We start from the raw sequence: 26,798 nt of genomic DNA on the forward strand, positions 1-26,798 counted from the left end.
TCACTGTCCACAGGGATGTTATCATGGATCTAAACTTTTGTTATAAAGGGGGTCCTAGCATATATATATATATATATATATATATATATATATATATATATATATATATATATATATATATATATATATTGTGATGTCACGAGAGGCTGTGTCCTGGAGGGCAAATACATCCCCCTACGATGGCTCCACCCAGAGAGAGTCTTGGCCCCACCTGGTGGAAGGCAGCAATTAAACCCACACACCTGCAGCTGATCAGGGCTTGATTGGAAAGCAGGGCTTTTAAGGCAGAGAGCCTCTGAGTGTGGAGCTTGGGGAAAGACAAGCTCGATTGCTGTGCTCAGTGGAGAAGTTGATTGCTGCGTGGAACTCATTGCCAGTTGGGACCACACGACTGGACACTGGATTTGAACCTAGCTAAGGTGGCTAGGCTACATGAGGGGTGAGGCCTAGAGACTCTTGTAAAGAACTCCGTCTTCAGTTTTACCTCAGAAGAGACTTTATTTGGATTTAAGTAGCAGAAGAGACTTTATTTGGATTTAAGTAGCAGAAGAGATTTTATTTGGATTTAAGTAGCAGAAGAGACTTTATTTGGATTTAAGTATCAGAAGGGACTATTTTGATAAGTATTGGAAGAGACACTATTCAAACCTTTGTTGCTTGTGAATCCCCCCTGGAACCGTTGATTAAACCTTTTGTTTGTATCCAAACCTGTCGTCCATTGCACCTCTTGTCCTGTCCCGCTGAGAGCCAGCCTCTCATGATATCACTATATACAGTAAAGTCTCGTCATATCGATATCGGATATATCGATAGTCCCGGTTATATCGATCTTTTTTCGGACTCCCTTGAATATCGATATAACGAGACTTTACTATATATATATATATATATATATATATATATATATATATATATATATATATATATATATATATAGTGAGACATTGGCTTACAAACTTAATTGGTTCCAAGACAGTGTGTAAGGCGAAAAGTGTGTATCCCCCCAAAAAAAATTTTCCCATAGGTAACCATCAAAATGAGAATAATCCGTTCCTAGTGTCCGGTTAAAACTTCGTTTGTCTTTCCTGGTTCACGCATTGTCTGGAGTTCACTTGATAAAAATATCAGCAAGTACAATAGATGGTGAACAAAAAACTACTTTATTCTAATGAGACAGAGAAAGCACTTCTCGTCTCGGTGGGACGAAGACATGAGCACAAGAGCACAAAGAACAAAGAGAAAGAGCAAAAAAGAACGAGCTCCCGCTCCGACAAGTTTTTAAACATACAGAGTGGCGATCTGTTGTCCAATCAGTTGCGAACAAGTCGACCTTTCCCGTCCAATCGGTTACGAGCAATTCAGCGTTGGGCGGGTCTCAGATTGAAGTTGGAGCCGCTGCCTTTTCCTTCCACGGCTATTGTACTAATAAGACTGATAGTTTTATTTAACTAAATTAGCCTGAAATTAAACGTGCACAATTCATAATATATACTAAGCTAAACATGAAAAAACATATGTTTACTTAATCTAAACATGAAATAACGTAATATGTTTACTAATGTGCATAAACACTCTATCACCTAGGTCTCCATAAAATATAATTTTCAACTAAATAAGCCTTAAAACTACACACAACATACCTTAATCTATGTATAATAAATGTGCTATTGTATTGTAATGAAAGAAATAGACTCTTCTTCTTTTCCTTTCGGCTTTTCCCCTTAGGGGTCGCCACAGCGAATCAATGTCCTCCATCTATCCCGGTTTTGTGCATCCTCTTCTCTCACACCAGCTACCTTCATGTCCTCTTTGACCACATCCATATACCTCCTCTTCGGTCTTCCTCTCGGTCTCCTGCCTGGCAGTGCAAGGCTCAGCATCCTTCTCCCGATATAGTCACTCTCTCTCCTCTGGACATGTCCAAACCATCTCAGTCTGGCCTCTCTGACTTTCTCTTCAAAGCCTCTAATATGAGTTGTCCCTCTAATGTACTCGATCCTGATCCTATCCAACCTGGTCACTCCCAAAGAAAACCTCAACATCTTCAGCTCTGCTACCTCCAGCTCTGCTTCCTGTCTTTTCTTCAGTGGCACCGTCTCCAGTCCAAACATCATAGCTGGTCTCACCATTGTTTTATACACTTTTCCTTTCATCCTAGCTGAAACCCTTCGATCACAGAACACACTTGACATTTTTCTCCAGCCGCTCCAGTCTTCCCGGACACGCTTCTTCACCTCTTTTCCACACTCTCCATTGCTCTGGACAGTTGACCCCAAGTACTTAAAATCCTCCACCTTCTTTATCTCTTCTCCCTGTAGCATCACTCTTGCATTTGGATCCCTCTCATTCACACACATATATTCCGTCTTGCTGTGACTGATTTTCATTCTTCTCCTTTCCAGGGCATATCTCCACATCTCTAGTTTATCCGCCACCTGTTCCCTGTTCTCGCTACAGATCACAATGTCATCTGCAAACATCATGGTCCAAGGAGATTCTTGTCTAATATCGTCTGTCAGCCTGTCCATCACCATAGCAAACAAGAAGGGGCTCAGAGCTGACCCCTGGTGGAGTCCCACCTCCACCTTGAATTCCTCAGTCATACCGACAGCGCACCTCACAACTGTCTTACAGTCATGATACATGTCTTGCACCGCTCTGACATACTTTTCCGTCACTCCAGACTTCCTCATGCAATGCCACAGCTCTTCTCTGGGCACCCTATCATACGCTTTCTCCAGATCTACAAAGACACAATGCAATTCCTTCTGACCTTCTCTGTACTTCTCTATCATCATTCTTAAAGCAAACACTGCATCTGTCGGACTCTTTTTTGGCATTAAGCCATACTGCTGCTCACAAATGTTCACTTCTGCTCTTAGTCTTGCTTCAACTACTCTTTCCCATAGTTTCATTGTATGGCTCAACAACTTTATTCCTCTGAAGTTAGTACAACTCTGCACATCTCCTTTGTTCTTAAACATGGGCACGAGTACACTTTGTCTCCATTCTTCAGGCATCTGTTCACCATCTAAGATCTTGTTGAATAACCCAGTCAGGAACACCACTGCCACCTCTCCAAGACACTTCCATACCTCGATTGGTAAATCATCAGGCCCAACTGCCTGTCCCCCCATCATCCTCTTCAGCGCCCTCCTCACTTCATCCTTGCTAATGCTTGCTACGTCTTGGTCCACAACAGTCACGTCTTCTACTCTTTGTTCCTTCTCATTTTCCTCATTCATCAATTCTTCAAAGTACTCTTTCCATCTTGCCATCACACTACTGGCACCTGTTAATACATTGCCATCTCTATCTTTAATTACCCGAACCTGCTGCAGGTCCTGACCATCTTTGTCTCTCTGTCTCACCTTCACTTCACTTCAGCCTTTGGTTTCTTCATCTTCCTCACTGCCAGCGTCATCCTACACACCACCAACCTATGCTGTCTGGCTACACTCTCACCAACCACTACTTTGCAGTCACTGATTTCCTTTAGATGGCGCCGTTGACACAAAATGTAGTCTACCTGTGTACTTCTGCCTCCACTCTTGTAGGTCACCCTATGTTCCTGTCTCTTCTGAAAGAAAGTATTCACAATAGCCATTTCCATTCTCTTAGCAAAGTCAACCACCATCTGCCCTTCAGTGTTCCTCATCTGGAGTCCAAACCTGCCCATCACCTCCTCATCATCTTTGTTTCCTGCGCCAACATGTCCATTGAAGTCTCCACCAATTACAACCCTCTCACTTCTCGGGATGTTCTCTATGACTTCATCAAAGTCCAACCAAAATTTCTCCTTCTCCGCCAGCTCACATCCTACTGGGGCATACCCACAAACAACATTGAACATCACACCTTCAATTTCTAGCTTCAGACTCATCATTCTATCTGATACTCTTTTTACTTCTAAGACATTCCTAACAAACTCCTCTTTTAAGATAACCCCAACTCCATTTCTCTTTCTGTCTTCACCATGATAGAACAACTTAAACCCTGACCCTAAGCTTCTAGCCTTGCTCCCTTTCCACCTGGTCTCCTGGACACACAGTATGTCTACCTTCCTTCTCTGCATCATGTCAACCACCTCTCTACCTTTACCTGTCATTGTTCCTACATTCAAAGTTCCTACTCTTAGTTGTATACTCTTGGCGTTCCATTTCTCGCTTTTCCTCCGGGCACACCTACCTCCTCTCCTTCTTCGACCAACAGTAGTCAATTTTCCACTGGCACCCTGAAGGTACAACAGTACCAATGGCGGCCGTTGCTAACCCGGGCCTCGACCGATCCGGTATGGGATTCATAGGTTAGATTCGCATATTTGTTTTGGGAAAAACAAATGATGATGTCCCTGATCCACTGGTGGAAAGACGCTTTGATCCTCTCCTCTTTCATCCAGAACTGCTTCATGTCATCATAAAGAGGGTACAGCAAGTCCTGAAGAATGAATGACTCTCTGTGTCTTTGTTTTGTCATATTGTCTTTGTGCTGTCATATTATTTGTTATGTCGTTTTTTTTTTGTTCTTTTGACTTCAAGACGGCGCCCCGAGATTGGCTGCCTTTCCAGCAGCTCATGTATTTTGTTTTTCTCCTTTCATTCCTTTCATCACTTTGCTGCTGTGAAATGTAAATTTCTCCACTGTGAGACTAATAAAGGCAAATCCAATCCAATCATGTTGATGATTCTCATAACCACAGTCTTTTCTAGATGGAACTGTTCAATAAAAGCCTGCACATCATTCCACTTATCAAATCAAATCCTGTGTTGAGGACCTCATTATGGTCAGCAACAAGCTCCTCAATGTCATCTGCATCCACTTCGCGTCCCATGTTCTGTCCAATGGAAACAATGTCGTCCAAAACAACAGAGTCGGGATCAAATCCTTCAAAGTCCCTCTCAAGGATGCATGCGGGCCACAAATTCTTCCATGCTGCTTTCAAGGATCGAAGGGTAACATCATGCCAATCCTTTTCTATCAGCTGAACACAGTGATACACATTGAAAGGGACTTAGCATATCCGTTCAGCGGCTAAATCAGACAAACGCACATCTCGTTCGTGTTTCTCAATGATCTTCTTCTACTCAACTGTAATTTTGTTTTATGTCTTCTTCGGCTGAACACAAGCTTGTGTGTAAGTACAGTGAGACCTCAATTTACAAACACCTTATCTTACAAACTCTTCGTTTTAAGAACGTCAAATTTATGAAATGAATTTATGAAACAAAAAATGTATGAACATTTATGAAACCTTATAATAAGCACTATTTTCATAATACACACCCACCACGGCTGGCGATATGATCTTCGGCGGAAGCACACAACCGAACAGCGCTCCAGCCGGCGCTACTTTCCACACCCCCTCTCTTTGAATGCACACGTTGATCGCCTACTTGGAGCTTTTGGCTGATATTTTTACTATGATGGGACCGAAAAAAAACACCACAGGCTCGTATTCAGCCCAAGAAGACACAAAATAAAATCACAGTCGCTGAGAAGAAGGAGATAATTGAAAAACACGACCGAGGTGTGCGTTTGTGTGATTTAGTGGCCAAGCACGGCTAGTCAACCATTGCTCCCATTCTCCGGAACAGAGAAGCCATCAAAGGTGCGTCTGTTGCAAAAGGTGTTTCCGTGCTCTCAAAGCGACGGTCTCGGGCAATCGAAGAAGTTGAAAAATTTGGATTCACGAAAAGCAGCTATCCGGCGACAGCGTGAGTAAAGGTATTTTACGCGAGAAAGCACGGCTAATTCACGCCGATATCGCCATGCGCCAACCTGGAAGTTTGCCGCTTATTGAGGATTTTAAAGCCAGTAACGGATATTTGAGAACATCTGAGGGCGAGGAGGAGAAAGCAATGTTGTCAAAGTCGAATGATGTGCAGGCTTTTACCGAACAGTTCCATCCAGAAAAGACTGGCTATGACAATCATCAACATGATGAACGATAATGTGATGCCTCAGCTTCGTAAGACCTTACAAGCCAGAAAGCAACAGGTGTCAATTAAGAGGTTTTTAATCAGCAAAAATGATGAGGAGTCTCCAAAGAAAAAAGAAGAGAAGCCACACCAGAGGTTAAGTTACCAACAGTCCTTATGGATGGTGACTGTCCTTCCATAAGCCATAAACGACCATCAAAAAGGTAAATAAAACTTTATTTTACAGCACAGTTTATTTCTTTAATTACAGCCCTCATGTAATGCGCCTCTTTTTGTGACTTTATCATACAATGCAGTGTATTTCTTTCATTACATTACAATAGCACATTTATTATACATAGAATAAGGTATGTTGTGTGTAGTTTTAAGGCTTATTTAGTTAAAAACTATTTTATGGAAACCCGGGAACGGATTATTCCAATTTTAATGGTTTCCTATGGGAATGGTTTTTTTTAGATACACACTTTTCGCCTTACACACTCTGTCTGGGAACCAATTAAGTTCGTAAGTTGAGGTCTCACTATCTGTAAAAAAAACTCCTTGGCGGCGATCGACGTGTGTGTGTGTGTGTGTGTGTGTGTCTCTCTCTCTCTCTCAGAGAAAGGGGGTGTGGAAAGGCAGGCCTGCTGGGACGTCTCCAGACAAGGACACATTGTAGCAGTCCTTCCATCACGTCAATGCATTTTGCTGTACTTTGGGCTGAAAACGTTGTGTAGGACCAAAAAGAGGCAGAAGAGGGCGACAAAGCTCCATGTAAGCCGTGTAAGGAATTAATCAGCCCGTTTCCACAGGCTGATTAATTCCTTACACGGCTTTGTCGCCATGTTCTGCCTTTTTTGGGTGCGACATTTCCCACCCCTGATGCCTTAAAATGACACGGAATAAATTCTTTAATCGATTGCAAACACGTATGCTTTCTTCACAACTATTTGAATCATATTCATAACTGGATGAGTAACAAGAAAGCATATTCTCCGAATCTGAAGCCATTGTTTTGATTCTCGAGCGAGGCAAGACGTCTTGCCGTGACACCACGAACATGGGGGCGGGACCTTCTGAAACTGGCCACTTCCGGTTTCAAATTGAAGTACTTTTTAGACACTTTAAAGGACAACCGACATCTCCGGACAAGTTGTGTCCATAATTTGTAAAATGACCTTCAAATGACTTCTACTGGGCGTATTTTAATAAGATTCCACCGCATATAGCTATATTTTACGTTTTAAGACTCTGAACATTCAAGTCTTGTTTTTGAGTTGGTGACGAGTCCTCACGTGACGTCAGAAAAGGACCGTCTCCTGATGTAAAAAAGACGCATTGTAGCGTCTTTCCATCACATCAATGTATTTTGCTGTACTGTTTTTTTTTTTTTTTTTTGAAAACCGTGTGTTACATCCAAAAGCCGCCAGCAGAGGAAGTCCAAGCTCCATGGAAATCATTTATCAGCCTGTGGAAATGGGCTGATTCATTCCTCACTGATCGGTGGCCATTTTGTTGCCTCTTTTTGGGTGAGACATTTCCCCCCACCCGTTTGCCTCAAAATGACACAGAATAAATTCTTTAATCGATTGCAAACATGTATGCTTTCCTCTTTAGAACTATTGGAATCATATTCATAACTGGATGTGTAACAAGAAAGCATATTATCCGAATCTGAAGCCATTGTTTTTATTCTCCAGCAATGCAAGACGTCTTGGCGTGACGTCACGAACTGAAAATGCCCAATTCGCAGCTCATTTTTTTGCAGATTTTGGACACTTTAAGTCATTTTTATTGGTGTTTTGCATTTGAATAAAAATATCATACTGTGTGTTTTGGGTATTTTAGATGCTATAAAACATTTTTCTGATGTCAGTTAAAAATCAAAAAAGTGACGTCGGTTGCCCTTTAAGTCATTTTTATTGGTGTTTTGCATTTGACTAAAAATATCATACTGCGTGTTTTGGGTATTTTAGATGCTATAAAACGTTTTTCTGATGTCAAGAGACAAAAAAGTGACATCGGTTGTCCTTTAATCGATTGCAAACATTTATGCTTTCCTCTTCAGACCTATTTGAATCATATTCATAGCTGGATGAGTAACAAGAAAGCATCTTCTCCGAATCTGAAGCCATTGTTTTGATTCTTGAGCAAGGCAAAGACGTCCTGGCGTGACGTCACGAACAAGGGGGCGGGACCTTCTGAAACTCGCAATTTCCGGGGTCATTTTGAAGTAGTTTTGGGACACTTTAACTCATTTTTGCATTTGATTAAAAATATCAGACTGCGTATTTTGGGTATTTCAGATGCTATAAAACGTTTTCCTGATGTCAGTTAGGAAAAAAAAAAAATGGTGTCGGTTGTCCTATAAGGTTTAGAAAAACTTTTGAGAATCACTGTTTAAGTAGAATGCACACTGCTTAACTATTCATATTAAACATCTGCCTAATTATTTAAATTAATACTTAGGCCCACTACTATTTTAATGGTCGGAAATTGAGGGCTATGGTAGTGGATTTTTTGGGGGGTGGTAACTTGGTGTAGACCAGGGGTGGGCAAACTTTTTGACTCGTGGGCCGCATTGGGTTCTAAGATTTGACAGAGGGGCCGGGAGCATTTGGAGGGAGTGTTTGGGCCGGAAATACTAAACCTAAAGCATTAAAGGAAAACCGACGCCTCCGGACAAGTTATGTCCATAATTTGTAAAATCACCTCAAATGACTTCGACTGAGCGTATATTACAAAGATTCCACAGCATATCAAAAGTCAAAGTTAGCCAATCGGAGCAGAATGGCCCTGCCCATACGCGCCGTTATACTGGCGTGAAACTGGTGTGAGCTCACAGCGTACACATTAGTGATGGGAATTCCAGCTCTTTTCTGAGAGCTGTTTTTTTTTTTTTTTTTTGCTCGGCTCACTAAAAAGATCCAGCTCTTTTGGCTAACAAATGGCCCCTCAGTTTTTTTTGCTTACATTAATTAACTACCAAAAAATCATGTAAAGTTATGTGAAAAACAAATTACTCATGTAAAAAATACAGTACGTATATCAAATATTTTTATTTATATGGCTTGATTTATATGTGCACAGAGTTAGTGCTAACTTTCACTTTCCCTGTGGTTTCCCTGGTCTGATGATCATCTGTCACTAATTTGATTTTCATATTAATAATGCTATCATTCCAATTAGTAAAAATATAATAATTGAATAATAATACAGGAACAACATAATGTAATAACATTTGTCCACCTGTCTACCCTAACCCCCCTCCTCCTCCTCCTTCTCCTCACTGCTGCGTGTGTCTGGAATTCTCCCCTCCCTCCTCTACCACGGATATCGACCAATCACGTGCAACTTTAACCGAAGACTGGGGGCGGCGAATAGAGGACAAACAAAGTCGGCTCCCATTTCCGGCTCCTTGTTAGGAAGAGATCGGTTCTAAGAACCGGCTCGTTCGCGAACGACACATCGCTAGTACACATCTGATATTGCTCACAGTGGTCCTCAGTGTGCTCAGGGAGCTTGTGTGTCTGCTCAGACGCATGAAAAATTAGAGGGAACATTGGTAGTGACATATGTAAAGTGAGGAAGTGACGTAATGTAGTAATGCAAAAACAAACAACAAGAAAGGGTTGAAGTAAGGTCTTGCAGAAAAAAATGAGAAAGAACAAAAAAAAAACAGAGTTCAGGATGATAGTACAGCATGTAGCGTGTACTCAGAGTTCGGTGAGTGTGGCAGTGGGATGGGGCTGGGAGGGAGTTGAGTCTCCGGACTGCCTGGTGGCAGAAACTGTCCTTGAGCCTGCTGGTCTTGGCTCGGAGACTCCGCAGTCTCCTACCCGATGGAAGCAGGCTGAAGAGGCTGTGGGAGGGGTGGGTGGGATCGCCAGCGATCCTGATGGCTCTGCGGATGAGGCGGGTGTTGTAAGAGAGACACCGATGATCTTCTCAGCTGTCCTCACGATGCGCTGCAGAGTCTTACGGCAGGACACGGTGCAGGCGCCGTACCACACGGTCATACAGCTGGTCAGGATGCTCTCGATGGTACCGCGGTAGAAGGAGGTCGTGAGGGGGTCGGGGCTCCAACTCTTTTGAGCTTGCGGAGGAAGTACAGGCGCTGGTGGGATCTCTGGCCAGTGATGCCGTGTTGTGGCTCCAGGACAGGTCTTCGGATATGTGCACTCCCAGGAACTTGTTGCTGCTCACTCTCTCCACTGCAGCACCGTCGATGGTTGGTGGAGCATGCTGGGGGTGCACTCTCCTGAAGGCCACAACAATCTCCTTCGTCTTCTCCACATTCAGACAGAGATTGTTGTCCTTGCACCAGGCGGCTGGCCTCGTCCCTGTAGGCTGTCTCCTCGTCGTTGTTGATGAGGCCCACCACAGTCGTGTCATCCGCAAACTTTATGAAGACGTTGGAGCTGGGTGATGATGGTGAGCAGTCATGCGTGAGCAGAGTGAAGAGGATGGTGCTCAGCACACACCCCTGGGGGGGCCCTGTGTTCAGCGTGATGGTGCTGGAAGTGTTGTCTCCAACTCTGACTGCCTGTGGTCTCCCCGTCAGGAAGTCCAGCAGCCAGTTGCACAGGGAGGTGCTCATCCCCAGTTTGCTCAGTTTTTCGGCGAGCTGTTGGGGGATGATTGTGTTGAATGCTGAGCTGAAGTCAATGAACAGCATTCTGACGTAGGAGTCTCTGGTCTCCAGGTGGGTGAGCGCTGTGTGGAGAGCAGTGGAGATCGGCATAATCGGTCGAGCGGTTGGGCCGATATGCAAACTGGAAAGGGTCATGGTTGGGGGGGAGGGCAGCCTTGATGTGGTTCATAACTAGCCGCTCGAAGCACTTCATGAGGATGGGAGTGAGTGCGACCGGGCGGTAGTCATTGTGGCAGGTGGGGGACGACTTCTTAGGGACCGGGATAATGTTGGTGGCTTTGAGGCACGTGGGCACAACAGCCTGGCTCAGAGAGGTGTTGAAGATGTCCGTGAAGACATCTGTGAGCTCCTCAGCGTAGTCTCTCAGGACACGGCCAGGAATGCCGTCAGGACCCGGGGCTTTTCGTGCGTTGGTCCCTCTGAGGGATCGCCTCACGCTGTCCTGGGACAGTGTCAGCACCTGTTCCCCGGGAGGTGGTGGGGTCTTCTGTGCTGGAGTGCTGTTGTCTGCCTCGAAGCGGGCGAAGAAGTCATTCAGCTGGTTCAGCAGAGTGGTTAAGTTCTCGCAGGTCTGTGGAGAGGGCTTGTAGTCTGTGATCGTCTGTATCCCACGCCACAGGTTCCTGGTGTCTCTGCTGTCCCTGAAGTGGTTGGCGATCCTCCTGGAGTGCTGTCTCTTGGCCATCCTGATGCCACGTGACAGGTTGGCCCTGGCTGTCCTCAGGCCCAGCTCATCGCCAGCTTTGTAGGCAGCGTTCCGATCCCTAAGGAGCCTGTGGACTCCACCCGTCAGCCATGGCTTCTGGTTGGCCCGGATGGTGACAGTCACGTCATCTATGCACTTCCTCATGTAGGAGGTAACAGAGTCTTTGTACTCTTGGAGATCTGTGGTGTTGTTGTAGGTGGCCGCTTGTCTGAACATGTTTCAGTCTGTGTTGGAGAAGCAGTCTTTGAGTGCCTCTGACGACCCATCAGGCCACACCCTTATCTGCTTCTTGACTGGTTTGACGACTTTTACAAGTGGCCTGTATGCGGGCATTAACATGATAGTGAAGTGGTCCGAAGCTCCTAGGTGGGGCAGGGGGTAGGCTTTGTAGGCTCCTTTGTGTGTGGTGAAAACATTGTCCGGAATGTTGTTACCTCTAGTCGGAAAGTTAATGTGTCCATGGAGTTGTGGAAACACGCTATTCGGGTTGGCATGGTTGAAATCGCCAGCCAGGATAAGGAAATCTGGGTGGGCTGTTTGTTGCTTGCTGATGTGCTGGTAGAGTTCATTCAATGCCGCGCTCCTGTTGTTAATTGAGCTCGGGGCGATGTAAACTGCTACCAGCAGTATGGCACTAAATTCCCTCGGCAGGTAGAATGGCCGGCATTTTATGACCATAAGCTCCATCAGTGGTAAACAGTGTTTGCATACCACAACAGCGTTGCGGCACCAGGCATCACTGATATAAACACAGAGTCCCCCGCCGCGAGTCTTCCCCCCCTCGACAAGCGCTCTGTCTGCCCGGAAGCTAGTTAGCTGGGCTAGCTGGATGGCACTGTCCGGTATGCCCACGGTCTTGGAAGTTGAGCGGAGAAGTCTGATGTAGTCCATTTTATTGTCCAGCGAGCGCACGTTAGCCAGCGTGATGGTAGGAATGGTCGGCCGGTGGGGGCTCGCCGCGAGCCTAGTGCGGATACCTCCATGCTTTCCCCTCTTCTGTTTCCTCATACAGCGCTTGTGGCGCCTCCACTTTGGGTTGGGTGCAGGAGTGGGGGTCGGTGGAATAGTGGGGGTCAATGGACGAGCCGACTCCCTGAGCAATCCATGCTTGCGTAGCACTTCTCCTTCAGCTGGTTTTGGTTTTAAAAATGAACTGCCGATGTCGAGCAGAACCTCACGGGAGTAGATACGCCTCGGGTGTAGCGAGGCAGACGGAGACGAACATTTACACGAGTGAGACAAACATAATAAACACGAAAAAAACAATTTGCCGGGAGAGAGAGGAGCCGCTGCGTGTGCACGCGCCGCCATCTTGGGAAAAAAAAGCATCTAGCTATAGTTTACGTTTTAAGACTTGCGCTGAATATTCATGAAGTCTTCTTTTCGAGTTGATGACGATCCCCATGTGTCGTCACGTTTGGACCGCCCCTGACCGAGAAAGCGACACACAATGCATTTTGCTGTACTTTGTTTAGTCTGAAAACGTAATAACGCGATGGTGAATCGTTGTGTGTTGCACCAAGACAACTAATTTATATTCGCTGACACAAATTCCCAGCTGACACATCAGCCCATTTCCAATGGAGCTTGGGCGCCATCTTCTGCATTTTCTGGGTGCTACATTGCTGTCTTGACGGCTTGAATTGATATGGGAGGACTCCTTTAATCAATTGCAAACATTTATGCTTTCGTCTTCAGAACTATTTGAATCATATTCATAACTGGATGAGTAAAGAGAAAGCATCTTCTCCGAATCTGAAGCCATTGTTTTGATTCTCGAGCAAGGGACGAGACGTCTTGGCGTGACGTCACGAACAAGGGGATGGGACCTTCTGAAACTGGCCATTTCCGGCTTCATTTTGAAGTCATTTTTATTGGTGTTTTTCATTGAACTAAAAATATCAGCCTGCCTGTTTTGGGTATTTTTGATGCTATAACACGTTTTTCTGGTGCCAGTGGGAAACAAAAAAAATGGTACCGGTTGTCCTTTAAATGTAGTGTGTACAAACCTCATAGCACAGTAAGTACACTACAACCCAATTTATTAACTGTCTTTCAAATGTGCAAAATATCCCTGATCAGTTAATAAATTTGTCTCAAGGAATATGCAAGATATGGCGTTTGCATACTATTTCGCAGATACTTGGAGGAGGAAATGGAAATAGATTAAAATAACATGCACTGTGATTTATCAAGATTCCGTCTGTTTTTAATAAGTTTCCATCGAAGGGGCAAAGTTCAACATTTATTGAAAAATGGAATCACTTTCAACATTCAAAACATATTATTACACAACCTACTTGTGTTAAATTCTGCAAAATCATGGATGGTTTGTCCTGACCGCGCGCTCTACAAACTCTCCACTGAGGCCTTCGCCTTCACGCGCAAACACGTGTACCATCGCTCAGCACACAGACATAGGCTACCTCCAGCTGAAATTTGCATACTTGGCACGGCAGCCAATCAGAAGCCTGCTTCTTTCTTCCGGACTTTCGCAAGCGTTCTAAGGTCGTGCATTTGCATATCATTTTCCAAAATAGATGCACAGAACCTCAGCCCAGAAGAAAGATTCAAACGAAGCTAACAACATATGTGACGCTACAAAACGTAAATTTACATTAAACCGTGACTGTAAACTGTATGTGAGACTTATGAAAGGGGCTTAGGGGCTTGTACCAAGCAATGCAAACATTGCATTGTGCACCATGATGACAAATGACTACTGCAGCAAAATCTACACTGTAGATTTGACGTACATTATACTCTTTCATAACTGAAATATTCACTCTGCCACCGTGTCTGAAATTTTCTGCACTCACTTTCTACCTTTCGCTTCTTTGGTTCTGCCATGTTTAGTAACGGGTAAATGTCTTCTGGGATTGGTCTTTTTGGTGGAGCAACTGCCTTGATCAACAGTAGCTCCCCCTGGTGTTAAAACTAAGAAGTGCGGGCAAAATTTGAAGTACGGGCCTTATTCCTTTATGTTTATAAAATTTCTTGCGGGTCAATTAAAAATGGACTGTGGACCGCAGTTGGCCCGCGGGCTGTAGTTTGGACACCACTGGTGTAGACAGTCCACAGACCACTGATCTAGTGCTCTATTGGTGACTGTAGGCATTGGTTTCTGACTCTTCTGTGTGTTGACATGTCACCCAAAGAGGGTTTCCCATGGTGTCCAAGATAATGCTTCATCATTGTGCATCTCCACCACAATAGTGTGTTCATGAAACTGTTTGCATGAAATTGTTTAATTTTCGAATTGCATAGGGGGGAAAAGGTGAGGTAGGAATGGCCAGGTTTAGATTTGTGGAAGCATTAATCGAGAATATAGGCTTTGAGATGAGGTTTGACAAAGCAAGGAAGGATGATGAACGAAAGGGGGTGGAGAAGAGTGGCTCGTTGGGAAGGGTGGGTTGGGTTGCTAGGGAAGAGTGGATCAGGCTGCTACTGAGAGCCTGCCCTGCTATTGGAAGCTACTTGCATCGCAGGGTAGAGCAGGAAGAGAAGTAGCTAATGAGTGTTGTAGGCTGGCTGCTGAGACAGCACAGAGTTTATTTATAGTGCACTGGCTGGCCAGCCCTTAGATACCGGCAGCCAATCAGCTGATGGAGAATGAGAGGGGCCCAACCAATGGCAGCCCAAGAAGGGGAATGTCAGAGTGAGGAAGTTCTGTGAGTGCATCTCAGCCTCTTAAAGAGACTGTGCCGATTTCTCAGTACTAGGCAGATATTCTCTCTCCCCAGCAGTGTCATGTGTCTGGAAGCAGGCCAGGACCCAGAGCATCACAACAATGACTATCGGTGTCATTTGACTGGATAATTCTTTTTTCAGTTTTCTTGCACACATACATGTGAAAACATTCTACATTCACCGCAGTTATGTTATGTTAGATATTTTTCAAAATGTGAATGCAATTCAGAATTTATGCTCATTTAAAGGACAACCGACATCACTTTTTTGTTTCCTGACAAATGTTTTATAGCATCTAAAATACCCAAAACATGCAGTATGATATTTTAGTCAAATGCAAAACACCAATAAAAATGACTTAAAGTGAGCTGAAACTGCAAAAAAAAAAGAACCTGGAAGTGGCCAGTTTCAGAAGGTCCCGCCCCCTTGTTCGTGGTGTCACCCCAAGACGTCTTGACTTGCTGGAGAATCAAAACAATGGCTTCAGATTCGGAGAATATGCTTTCTTGTTACTCATCCAGTTATGAATATGATTCAAATAGTTCTGAAGAGGAAAGCATACATGTTTGCAATCGCTTAAATAATTTATTCCGTGCCATTTTGAGGTATCTGGGGGCGGGAAATGTAGCACCAAAAAGAGGCAGAAAATGGCAACAAAGTTCCGTCCGTAATCAGCCCGTTTACACAGGCTGATTAATTCCTTACACGGAGCTTTGTCGCCATCTTCTGCCTCTTTTTGGTGCTACACGTAGTTTTCAGACCAAAGTACAGCAAAATGCATTGACGTGATGGAAGGACTGCTACAATGCGTCCTTTTTTCGGTCCGGGGCGTTCCTTCAGTGACGTAACGTGAGGACTCGTTACCAACTCAAAAACAAGACTTCCGGAATATTCAGTGCGAGTCTTAAAATGTAAAATATAGCTATATGCGGTGGAATCTTTGTAAAATACACTCAATAGAAGTCATTTTAAGCGATTTTACAAATTATGGACACAACTTGTCCGGAGACGTCGGTTGTCCCTCCTGCAGCCACTACTGCTCGGGAAAAATACATTGAAGAATTTGGTACTCAACTTCTTGATGCATCAGTGTGTTGATATTTTGTTTTACAATCCTGATAGTGAAAATAAACAACATTTCCTGCTGCTTCCCTAGAAATGTGTGTTTTCACATAGTAAAAGAGCACCATTCATTCATGGGTTAAGTTGGTTGGAGACATTTCCAGTACTATTTATTTTGGGCTCTAGTATCACCAAACGTTTTTAAGAGTACACAACTTATTTTATTTGAAGAGAACCCAGAACTTAAATATTAAGTTATTTTCTGTTGATTTTTTTTTTACTGAATAACAACTAAAAGTATTTTCAAGGATTTTTGCCTGTTGAAAAATCTTTGCTCTGACGCATGGAACTAATGAAAACGGGGGCGGAGCGGGGCTGTCATTTCTATTTGAAACATTTATTCCTGAACCAAAGTGGAGAAAATGTTACAGTTTTCAAAAGACGTAAAATTACAACTACTGTAAATACATACACTTTCTGATCACCAGCTGCATGGCAGTACAGAGTAAAGGGGATACTCACGCAAAATAGTCTTATTAATGGTGGACTTGGAGTTGTATGTATGGTACTTCCAGTCATTTGAGGCACTGTATTTGAACTGTCAGACTACAAAGGACAGCGATATTGGTATCACTGAGCAGATTCAGCAAGGACCACATACATTGTATGCCACAAGGCTTTTCCCTATAAAAAGTAAAACTGAAGAGCCATATAATCATACATTTATACTTATAATAGACGTTTTGAAAGTTGTACACCTGACGTAAAAGTTGTACGCCCCGGGCCTCCGGGCAGACGTTATTTCTGGTTCATTTCTGGTAGTCGAGTGGTTAGCACTTTGGCTTCACAGCGCAGAGGTCGCCGGTTCGCGACCCGCTCTGGCCTCCTTGCGTGTGTGGCGTTTGCATGTTCTCCCCGGGCCTGTATGGGCTTTCTGCGGGTCCTCCGGTTTCCTCCCTCATTCCAAAAACATGCATGTCAGGCAGATTGAACACTCCAAAGTGTGAGTGTGAGAGTGACTGTTGTATGTTGTACTTGTGTGCCCTGTGATTGGCTGCCAACCAATTCAGGGTGTCCCCCGCCTAGTGCCTGAAGACGGCTGGGATGGGCGCCAGCACCCCCTGCAACCCTAATGAGGAATAAGCGGTACCGAAAATGAATGGATGGACTTAAAATAGATGTTACATGTTGTATATTTATATTTTGTATATTACAGCACTTTTAACCAAGTTAAAAGACTGACTCTCCATTCTAAAATGGCAGGAGGGAAAAAAAGTAGTTTTTACTTTTGACCAAATATAATGTGGTTCCCTTCACAGAGCCCTGACTGAAAATAATTATTCCAGCCTTTTTCTTCATCTTAACCAAATTCACTTGCATGGGCAGCGGTAAACCCAGATTTTCTTCTCCCCAGCCACTTCATTGAGCTCTTTCTGGGTTATCCCATTGTGTTCCCAGGCCATTGTGCTTTTCTATTTGAGGGTCTATCGGGGTCTGTCCCCACTCTGCCCCAGCGTCCCTTAACCTGGCCTATGTTGATTCTGCAGTACAACATGCTTGCGGTTGGATCAACTTAAATGTGTGAAATGCCAATGCACACTGGTAGTGTGCAGGGAGGGTTCAATCATTGAATTGGGTGAGTGATGAGTCTCACCCTCTTGCTGTGCAACGATTAAAAATATGAATCTCATGACATGGCAAACTTACAACCCAGAAAATGTACAGAGGCTTTCACACTGATGAAAAGCTATTTCCTTGTTTAGACCAGTGAGAGACAGCTGTTCACTGCCAAGTGAAAGAAATGCAATATATCCAGCGTGCATGTTCAATTTTAAATCAATTTTACTAGTCACGTCGCTCGAGGCTAAAAGGCAGGACTCGAGTGATGGGAAGGTGAGAAGGTGACGAGATGTGACACTACTACATTTCAGATATAATGTTGGATGAAATAATGACGCTTTTGGTTTTAGCGAAAGGTATGCACCTCACCGCATCCATTCACTTGAAGATTACTTTGCTCTCCATTTAAATGACCGAGGGGGTCACTCATACATGTGCTCGCTTGAAGGCAGGAAATGGACACGTGCGGTGGAGTTTCTTGCCATATTGCTCTAAGTAAAGCTTATATCTGTCAGTTAATCAAATGACAATGCCATCACATAACTCCTCGCCCTGTGTTCTAGAACCAAGTTGGAAGAGGTTTTGAGTATCCGTTCCACCATAACTGCATAGCCTGTTGATTAGGTCTCATGGAAAAGTGACCACACAAGGGTACAACTGGTACCATGCAAAAAGGAGCTGTCGTCCCTCTCGTGTGTGCTGGGTCATCTCATAGGCCGTCTCCTAATAAAATGTGACTGGAACGCCTCACCAGAAAAGTGTCTGTGGAAAATGGTGGCAACAAAATACAAAGACAGTGCGATTGTTAAATTGATCAAGAATAATTGAATAAAAACAATATGTGATACACCATGGGGCTACGCGGGACTGTAAGTTTCACAACACTTATTTTGAATTGTTGGTGTTTTTGACTGCATTTGTGTGTGACAATACATAATGGGAAGTCTGCTTTTCGATTCCATTTGGCAATAATCGGTGTTTCTAAAATATATTCAGATAGGAGTGATTAATTGTTTCATTTTTAGTTTACAGAACTCAATGACTCTCCAAAGTCATTTTGAATAATTGATTTTCTTTTTTTAATTACATTTAATGACAGTGTGATATTTCCATTGTCAGATTGTTCTTTCACTCATGGCAAAGTAAGTTTATCTTTAATATGAGCTGTGTCACAAAAGCATCACCCATCCTTTGGGTGCTATACTGCGGTTATTACCAGTGTATGAAACTCATGACAAAAAGTTAGCGGACACCCGGGCAGACAACTCTCAAAAGTTGCCTGCCCGGCCATAAGATTGCCTGCCCTATTTTTCACAACTTGAAACACAATAAGACGACTAATCACCAAAAAAAAACATTGTTGCAAAGTATAAAGGATTTTTTTAAATTAAGTAAGTACCTACCACAAATGCTCCCTTGCTCAATTCATGGTAAATATCCCTTGCTGAAGATTTTGCTCCAGTTGTCATTCGTCGTCATGGTGTACAATGCAATGTTTGCATTGCGTTGTCTGCTCAAAGCCACGTGGACTCCTCTTTCTAAGCGGCTTTCAAAACTCAAGTACACTTTTCAGTCACGGTATAGTCCGAAGCACGAAACAAACAAGGAGTCCACGTGGCTTGTAGCGGTTTGCCTGTAGCTTTTACTTTATTGAATCAAACACGTTTGATTTGAAAATAATCGTTTTGTTTTTTTTTTTTCTTGAAGAAGTTGTCGGCCACCCGGGCCGAGACGTTTTGAAAGTTGTACGCCTGACGTAAAAGTTGTACGCCCCGGGCCTGCGGGCACACGTTATTTCAAACTGGTAGTCGAGTGGTTAGCACACTGGCTTCAGAGTGCAGAGGTCGCCGGTTCGCTTCCCGGTCTGGCCGGTCTGTGTGGAGTTTGCATGTTCTCCCCGGCCCGCGTTGGTTTTCTCCGGGTCCTCTGGTTTCCTCCCACACTCCAAAAACATGCATGGTAGGCAGATTGTCCACTCCAAATTGTCCCTAGGTGTGAGAGTGACTGTTGTACGTCTTTGTGTGCCCTGCGATTGGCTGGCAACCAATTCAGGGTGTCCCCGCCTCGTGCCCAAAGACAGATGAGATAGGCTTATTGTGGTCATGTAAATATCGCCAGTTTGTCTCAGTGATCAACTCTCCTCACATCAAAGTGTACAACACAAGATGGCAGATGTATTTCTGAACTAGTTGGTTCTGTGTATAATTACACTTGACCAAATTTGCTGGATTTTACACAAATTAACAGAAATTTATGTGAGAAAACAAACTTTTTTAAATTATCCTTTTCTTACGAGAAAAAAAAACGTTTTTAGGACAAAGAAGGTTACTGAATGATTAGAATTCCCTATTTAATCATGTCTCTTGTCTTAATCTGTCTCACCAGGTGCAAGCAGCTCAGGATGTCCGCCCACCTCCACCTCCTCCTCCTCCTCCTCCTCCTCATCTACTGCCCAGGGCTTCTCCCTCGCTGAGCCAGCCATGACCAGCCAGCACACACATACACACCCCTCCTTCAGCTCCATCCACTCCATGGCCGAACAGCAGCAGGTAAATGCAGTGCTCCTCCCAGAAATATATTTGCCATTTGGCCATAAATCGGAATCTGGAGCCCTATAATCATCTTGATCATTAGAATCAGGTGAATTGGAGGAGGGACACTTTAAAATCATGCTGGTTAGTCATTTTCATTGACAAGCCATTTTGGAACTTGAAAGCATTTCTTTTTTAAACATTTCTTTTTTAAATGGGTCTCAAAATAAAAGATTAGGAAATTCCAGAGGGGGAAAAATATTGTTTGCTACAAAATACTGCTCATCCTAGTGCGTTGAAACAAATTACAAATGCCACAGTCAATTTTGTTTTACTTTTACATTCATGGTCCTGTGGAATCATTTTTACTCTTGCTATTTGCTTTTGCAGTCCAGTTACGTCAATTTAGACTGTCCATACAGAGTGTGTCATTATTCTATAAAGACCATGTGACTTTAAATTTATAGTCATATGCTATCATGCTTACTCTTGCTGTCCTTGCACGTAGGTTATATATTTCTGTTACAACTACGATGCACGTGTACTGTATTGGGTATAACTGCTGCAGGTGGGGTACTTATGAATTAAATGTATTATTATTATTATTATTATTGTTATTGTTGTGGTGGATACCAAGTGTGCATAATTTTGTTCCCTATGGGAGAACTCCACAACATTCATCCCTGATTGAGAATTATGCAGTGTGTTATGCTGTTTTTTCCCTTTCCTTTCTTCCAATCTTCCATAAATCTTACTGTGTAGGAATCCCTTGCATCATTGGATGTACAGTTATAGTAGTAGTAGTTATGTATGTAGTTATGGTCCACCCCTTAACTGGAATTCTGCATTACAACAAGAGCCGCCACTTTGATGTGACAAGTCGGCAATGGCCAGCTGTTGCCTTCCATTGCTGGAGATGAGGCATCACACTCTCCCCCTTTTGGCAGAATGTGTCATTTCCGTGATGATATTTTAGCTGTGTAGGCATTTCACAGGCTGACACAAAATATATACAGTAAAACAAGATTTGATAGAACTGGAAATGTTACCAACTAAATGCACGGATGGTGTGCTGTTACTACACTACATTAATGTGCACGGATCTACTGCAACAGGCAAACTCACAGTAATATTGTGGTATTTTAGCAGGCTTTCTAACTGAGAATTTCATGATGACAATGAAGGAAATCTTAGTAAGTGCGGTGTCTCAAGCTTTGGGACACTTTCTGTGATGTGTTTAGGGGACACTGCTCCCTGCTCATCCCAAAGTTATCTTGGTGGAAAGGGCGAATAAACAGGTTTATACTCCCCAGTTCGTGCTGAGCCATTTGAAAAAGATCCACCCCATCCCAGTTTTGCTGCTCTTCTCCTGTTTCTTAAAATAAGCGTAGCTGCAGCTTTCTTTTGAAGAAATGAAAGATACAGCTTGTTCAGGTGCGGACTACAGTATTTCCCTTCTCCACAAGTGGCAAACGTCTCTGTGCTTATTTCCTGGTAGGCTCCTATGTCAGCACTTCCAAAAAGGGGCTGGATTGCAACCAAGGCAGAATTATGTTCTTGTGGTGAAGACATGCTACATCAAAAGTATTTATTATTTCATCCAAACTTTTTTACCTGTAATTTTAGGAGGTAAATGTCTCACCATGGTATTCTACAGTGGCAGGCCACGACTTTACGCGTATAAACCTTCACTTAAATATACACCATCCCCAATCCTTCCCAACCTGGAAAAATACTTGCAAATTAAATCAAAATTGCAATTCTGGGGGAAGACTGAAAATTTCCAAAATTGTTTCGGGATATGCATTTTTGACTAGATTGCATACCTCTACCTGCCACTCACAATGTAGACTGCATTGACCCTATATAAATGCCACCCGTTCGCTTCATTACTCAAATCTTTACAGGCTGATGATGACATCCATTGCTTAGGCTTTAAGTAGAGTGAACACTGGCGCGAATGGCTGCAGCTGCTCACCCGCACAAAAAATTACGTGACTAAAGTGTCCTTAAGAGTTTTGGAAGCCGCTTATAAATGAAATTTATTATTATTATTATTATTATTATTATTATTACTTAACCAGTGGCGACCCCTGAGGGGAAAAGCCAAAAGGAAAAGAAGAAGATTTAACCAGTACTGATTGATCATTAAAACTCTCTCCACCTCCTCAAAGTAATGTAATGATGGCTCTTTGTGATGTCATACCTTTGGATGATTTGTATGGGATGTTGAACTGACATAATAAAACCCTTGTTGTGAGGACATTTCTTTTACGCTCCGTCTTTCCTTCACTAGAATAGAACGTTGCTGATAACGTGTTGCTATCGCTTGGCAGGTGCTGTCTGATATGACCATACTCCAGCGGAGGATCCCCCCTAGTTTCAGAGACCCTGCCAGTGCACCATTGCGGAAACTCTCTGTTGACCTTATCAAAACATACAAGCACATCAATGAGGTATGACACTGGAAACAAAAAAACTGTCCGGATTCGATTTGTTTGCTTGTCCTTCTCTCTGGGAAATGATTCAAGTGATATTTTTGTGTGTGGGGTTTATTTTTTTATTTATTTTTTTGCATCTGGGTTGGGGACGGAAATATGTACAAACATACGTACTTGCATACAATGGATACAGTATTTCTACCCTGCTGTATTTTCATCTTTTTTTAAATATTGATGTATTTAGTTTGTATTTACTTGGGTTGTCATTCAACAAATACTTTAATAATGCCTCACTTTGTGTGTTGTGTATTGTTGTTTGTGTTTGTGTTTGTGTATTGATATAGATATAGATAGATAGATAGATAGATAGATAGATAGATAGATAGATAGATAGATAGATAGATAGATAGATAGATAGATAGATAGATAGATAGATAGATAGATAGATAGATAGATAGATAGATAGATAGATAGATAGATAGATAGATATGAAACACTGAAAACTGAGTTGAAGGTTTTGGGTGACTCACAACATTTTATTCAGTTACATTAAAATGACATCTAAACACAATAACAGATGTGCCCTAAGTCTTTGGGTCCATACATAAGGAATTAGCCCCGATCAACAAACATTTGAGAACCGTGTCACATTTCTTGTTCAAAAGATGAGTTTCATCAAACTTCCTTTGAGATACAAAGCTTTCTTTTTCCTCAGGTGTATTATACAAAAAAGAAGCGGCGAGCCCAACAGGTCCCTCCTGAAGATAGCAGTACGAAGAAAGAGAGAAAGGTCTACAACGACGGCTATGATGACGACAATTATGATTACATCGTCAAAAATGGAGAAAAGTGGCTGGACCGCTATGAAATAGACTCGTTGATTGGGAAAGGATCCTTTGGACAGGTGAGGACTGAGGGAAACATCACTGTATAAACTCATAGTTTGTAGCTTGACCGCAGATGTTTCACCTTTAGAAGACATGAACAGTATCTATCATCAATCCATCACCAGTCAACTTTCGGGCCCTCAACAAATAGAGACAAATATTTACATAGACTGTACAAAGTGATTCACTCTATGCCAGGACTGAGTCCACACATTCATTCCCAAACTTTATGATAAGCAGTTATTTGATGTTTGAGTAGGACTCCATCCCCATCTCATGTTTACAATGTGTGCACAGGTGGTAAAGGCCTATGATCACCATGAGCAAGAATGGGTCGCCATCAAGATCATCAAGAACAAAAAGGCATTTCTAAACCAGGCACAGATTGAACTTCGCCTGTTGGAGCTCATGAACAAGCATGATACTGAGATGAAATATTACATAGGTGAGTTGAAAATACATTTCGCAATTAGTGGGAATGTGCGACTTTTAAATTATGGGTTGTCTGCTTGTATGAATGTGTTTGCACCATTGTATACATGCTTATGAGAATGTAAAGCCTAAGCGGTCTAATTAGTACAACACTTGATGATTGGAAAACAAGTAGGAATTAGAATTTTATGAGCAAATAAAACTGCTTTGTCCAGCTACTTTAAGTGTTGAAACTTCAAATATCACATGAAACTTTAAGGATATTTTGCATGGTTGTCAAGACAGGAAATTATATTCTGCATCTCTTTGACCTTATTCTCAAGTCTTCTTTCTGTGTTTTTGTGTGCGTGTGTGTCTGTTTCTCTTTGTAGTCCACCTGAAGCGTCACTTTATGTTTAGGAATCATCTTTGTTTGGTGTTTGAGCTATTGAGCTACAATCTGTATGATCTGTTGAGGAACACCAACTTCAGAGGGGTGTCCCTTAACCTCACCCGGAAATTTGCACAGCAGCTTTGTACAGGTAGGTTATACAGTAGAACACACACACACACACACACACACACACACACACACACACACACACACACACACACACACACACACACACACACACACACACACCGGGGCAGTGAGTGCATTAGTATCTCGATCAGCCAACTGGCTTTTGGCCCGTTGTTGGGTTAGCCTAAAAATAGTGTCAACCCAAATGTCAGGCGAGGGACTCGAAAGTGAGCACCATCCGAGTAATCCTAGAAGAACAAGTTAGTAACTGGTAATTAAATGGGAGCCTGTATTCTTTATTCATACATTTCTCACAGTGCGAATGAAGTCCTGTCCTGCAGTCTGAATCGGGCTCTTTCCCTGTGAGACTTCCTGACAGACAAAAATGTTGTTGCCAAAGCGGGATGAGATATTGATGCCCGTTGTGTAAATAGATTAAAAAAAATACCATGAAGACCCAAAAGAACTCTGAATCATCACCATATGGTATCCATATCCTGCCTTTGATTTGGTTCACTGAGAGAAAAGTGTCCTGTTTTATGACACCATAAGGATTCTTAAGCATGGCGAGAACATGCTCACCCCATACTGTTAGCTACTGATGTTATGGCTCATGTTCTCCATCATTTATGTAACTAATAATTGTATTATTAAGACTGAGAATTGTAATAAATTTAATCATGATAAATGGATATCACTTTTTCAAACCCGAGTGTTTGCCAACAGTCTGGATTGTTGTTGTTTTTTTAATACCCAAAACATTCTTGAAATAGTTAAAAAGGTTGCAATGAAATTCAGAAAACATACACAAATGGTTTTAATGGTGGCAAAAATATGTTTTTTGTTGCAAAAAAATTGAAAATGTACATTTGATGTAACATTGAATGAACTCTGCTCCCCCCAAAAAAGTTTTCCCATGTGCGCAAACACCCGCAAATCTTTGCCCCTCAGCGACATAAGGGCCTTAGCGACTCATTGTTTGCATTTGAGAAGGTGTCACCGATTAACAATCAATTCTTTTGTGCGCAGCATTATTATTCCTGGCCACTCCTGAACTGTCAATTATCCACTGCGACCTGAAACCAGAAAACATCCTGCTGTGTAATCCCAAGAGATCTGCCATCAAGATAGTCGACTTTGGATCGTCCTGCCAGCTTGGGCAGAGGGTGCGCACAAGTTATATAAATCAAATGATTTCATCATTCTTGTCAAAAACCGTCAACAGCTTTGAAACATACTCTCAAAATGGCTTTATTGAAATACATTCGGCACGCTGAACTGATTCAACTCTTTTTCTCATCCTCCCATCAGATCTATCAGTATATTCAGAGCAGGTTTTACCGCTCCCCTGAGGTCCTGTTGGGAATGCCTTATGACCTGGCAATTGACATGTGGTCTTTAGGATGCATCTTGGTGGAGATGCACACAGGAGAACCTCTCTTCAGTGGCTCGAATGAGGTTAATTTTCAATGTGCACCATTACTGCAACCTTCTTTTTTAAATCCTACCCCTCATAGTTGTAGCATCTTCATCACTGTAATAATTTCTCAGGTGTGAAATTGTGGGACTCTTTGTTTAGGTTGACCAGATGAACAAAATTGTTGAAGTGTTGGGGGTCCCTCCCAGCCACATGTTAGATGCAGCTCCTAAAGCCAGAAAGTATTTTGACAAGCTATCCGATGGTCTGTGGACAGTAAAGAAGAACAAGGATATCAAGAAGGTATCACATTTCAGATTCTTTCGCACTTTCCACCTTTGAAAAAAAATCCTGGTGTAATGCAATATGTTCACAGTTACTCCAGTTGAAGTCCTATTAATGTTATCCAATTTATGTATTTTAATCTGTAGGCCGAAATGCACTCTACCGAACAAACAAGAAACCAAACAGTTCTCAACCCTAAAATGAATTATCAGGGCTCATCAATTTAAGACTTTTCAAATTCCTATTTACACCTCCCGCCACCAGGGAGAAAATATTTTTAGCCCCGCCCCAACCACACTTCTATACTACTACATATACCGTAGTCTTGTTTTTGGATTATATTGGGATAAATTGTCTTCGATCCTGATTGAGATAAAAAGATACATGAAAGCAAAACAATACAGTATATATTTAATGGGTTTGAAATGTTATCATGGTGATAATTAACTAGCTTCATAGGAATTATTGGTTCATTTGCCTTGATATTATCATACTTGCCCATGGATGGTAGTCTCCGGTCCTTGAGGGCAACTATCCCGCATGTTATTGGTGTGTCCCCTCCTCCTACACATCTGATTCAAATGATCGCCTCATCAGTAAACTGTGCATAAGCGTGGTAATGATCATGATCCTGAAAGAAACACTCAAATCAT

The 26,798-nt window shown here is 42.7% G+C and overlaps 1 protein-coding gene across 2 annotated transcripts in view; it reads left to right on the forward strand.

Annotated features, from left to right (window-relative positions):
- Nucleotides 1-26,798, forward strand: part of dyrk1b (dual specificity tyrosine phosphorylation regulated kinase 1B) — a 65,690-nt gene that overhangs the window by 30,898 nt on the left and 7,994 nt on the right. For both annotated transcript variants that reach the window (XM_088998099.1, XM_088998098.1), the window contains exons 2-9: nucleotides 20,036-20,199; nucleotides 22,518-22,637; nucleotides 23,338-23,526; nucleotides 23,807-23,954; nucleotides 24,313-24,462; nucleotides 25,473-25,609; nucleotides 25,755-25,901; nucleotides 26,023-26,163. In XM_088998099.1, coding sequence (XP_088854225.1) covers nucleotides 20,131-20,199; nucleotides 22,518-22,637; nucleotides 23,338-23,526; nucleotides 23,807-23,954; nucleotides 24,313-24,462; nucleotides 25,473-25,609; nucleotides 25,755-25,901; nucleotides 26,023-26,163 — 1,101 coding nt within the window. In that variant the 5' untranslated portion in view covers nucleotides 20,036-20,130. The remainder of the gene's footprint in view (nucleotides 1-20,035; nucleotides 20,200-22,517; nucleotides 22,638-23,337; nucleotides 23,527-23,806; nucleotides 23,955-24,312; nucleotides 24,463-25,472; nucleotides 25,610-25,754; nucleotides 25,902-26,022; nucleotides 26,164-26,798) is intronic.

Source organism: Hippocampus bargibanti, linkage group LG06 (genome assembly GCF_051943395.1).
Source record: "Hippocampus bargibanti isolate YZ-2025 linkage group LG06, ASM5194339v1, whole genome shotgun sequence".
Lineage (NCBI taxonomy): Eukaryota > Metazoa > Chordata > Actinopteri > Syngnathiformes > Syngnathidae > Hippocampus > Hippocampus bargibanti.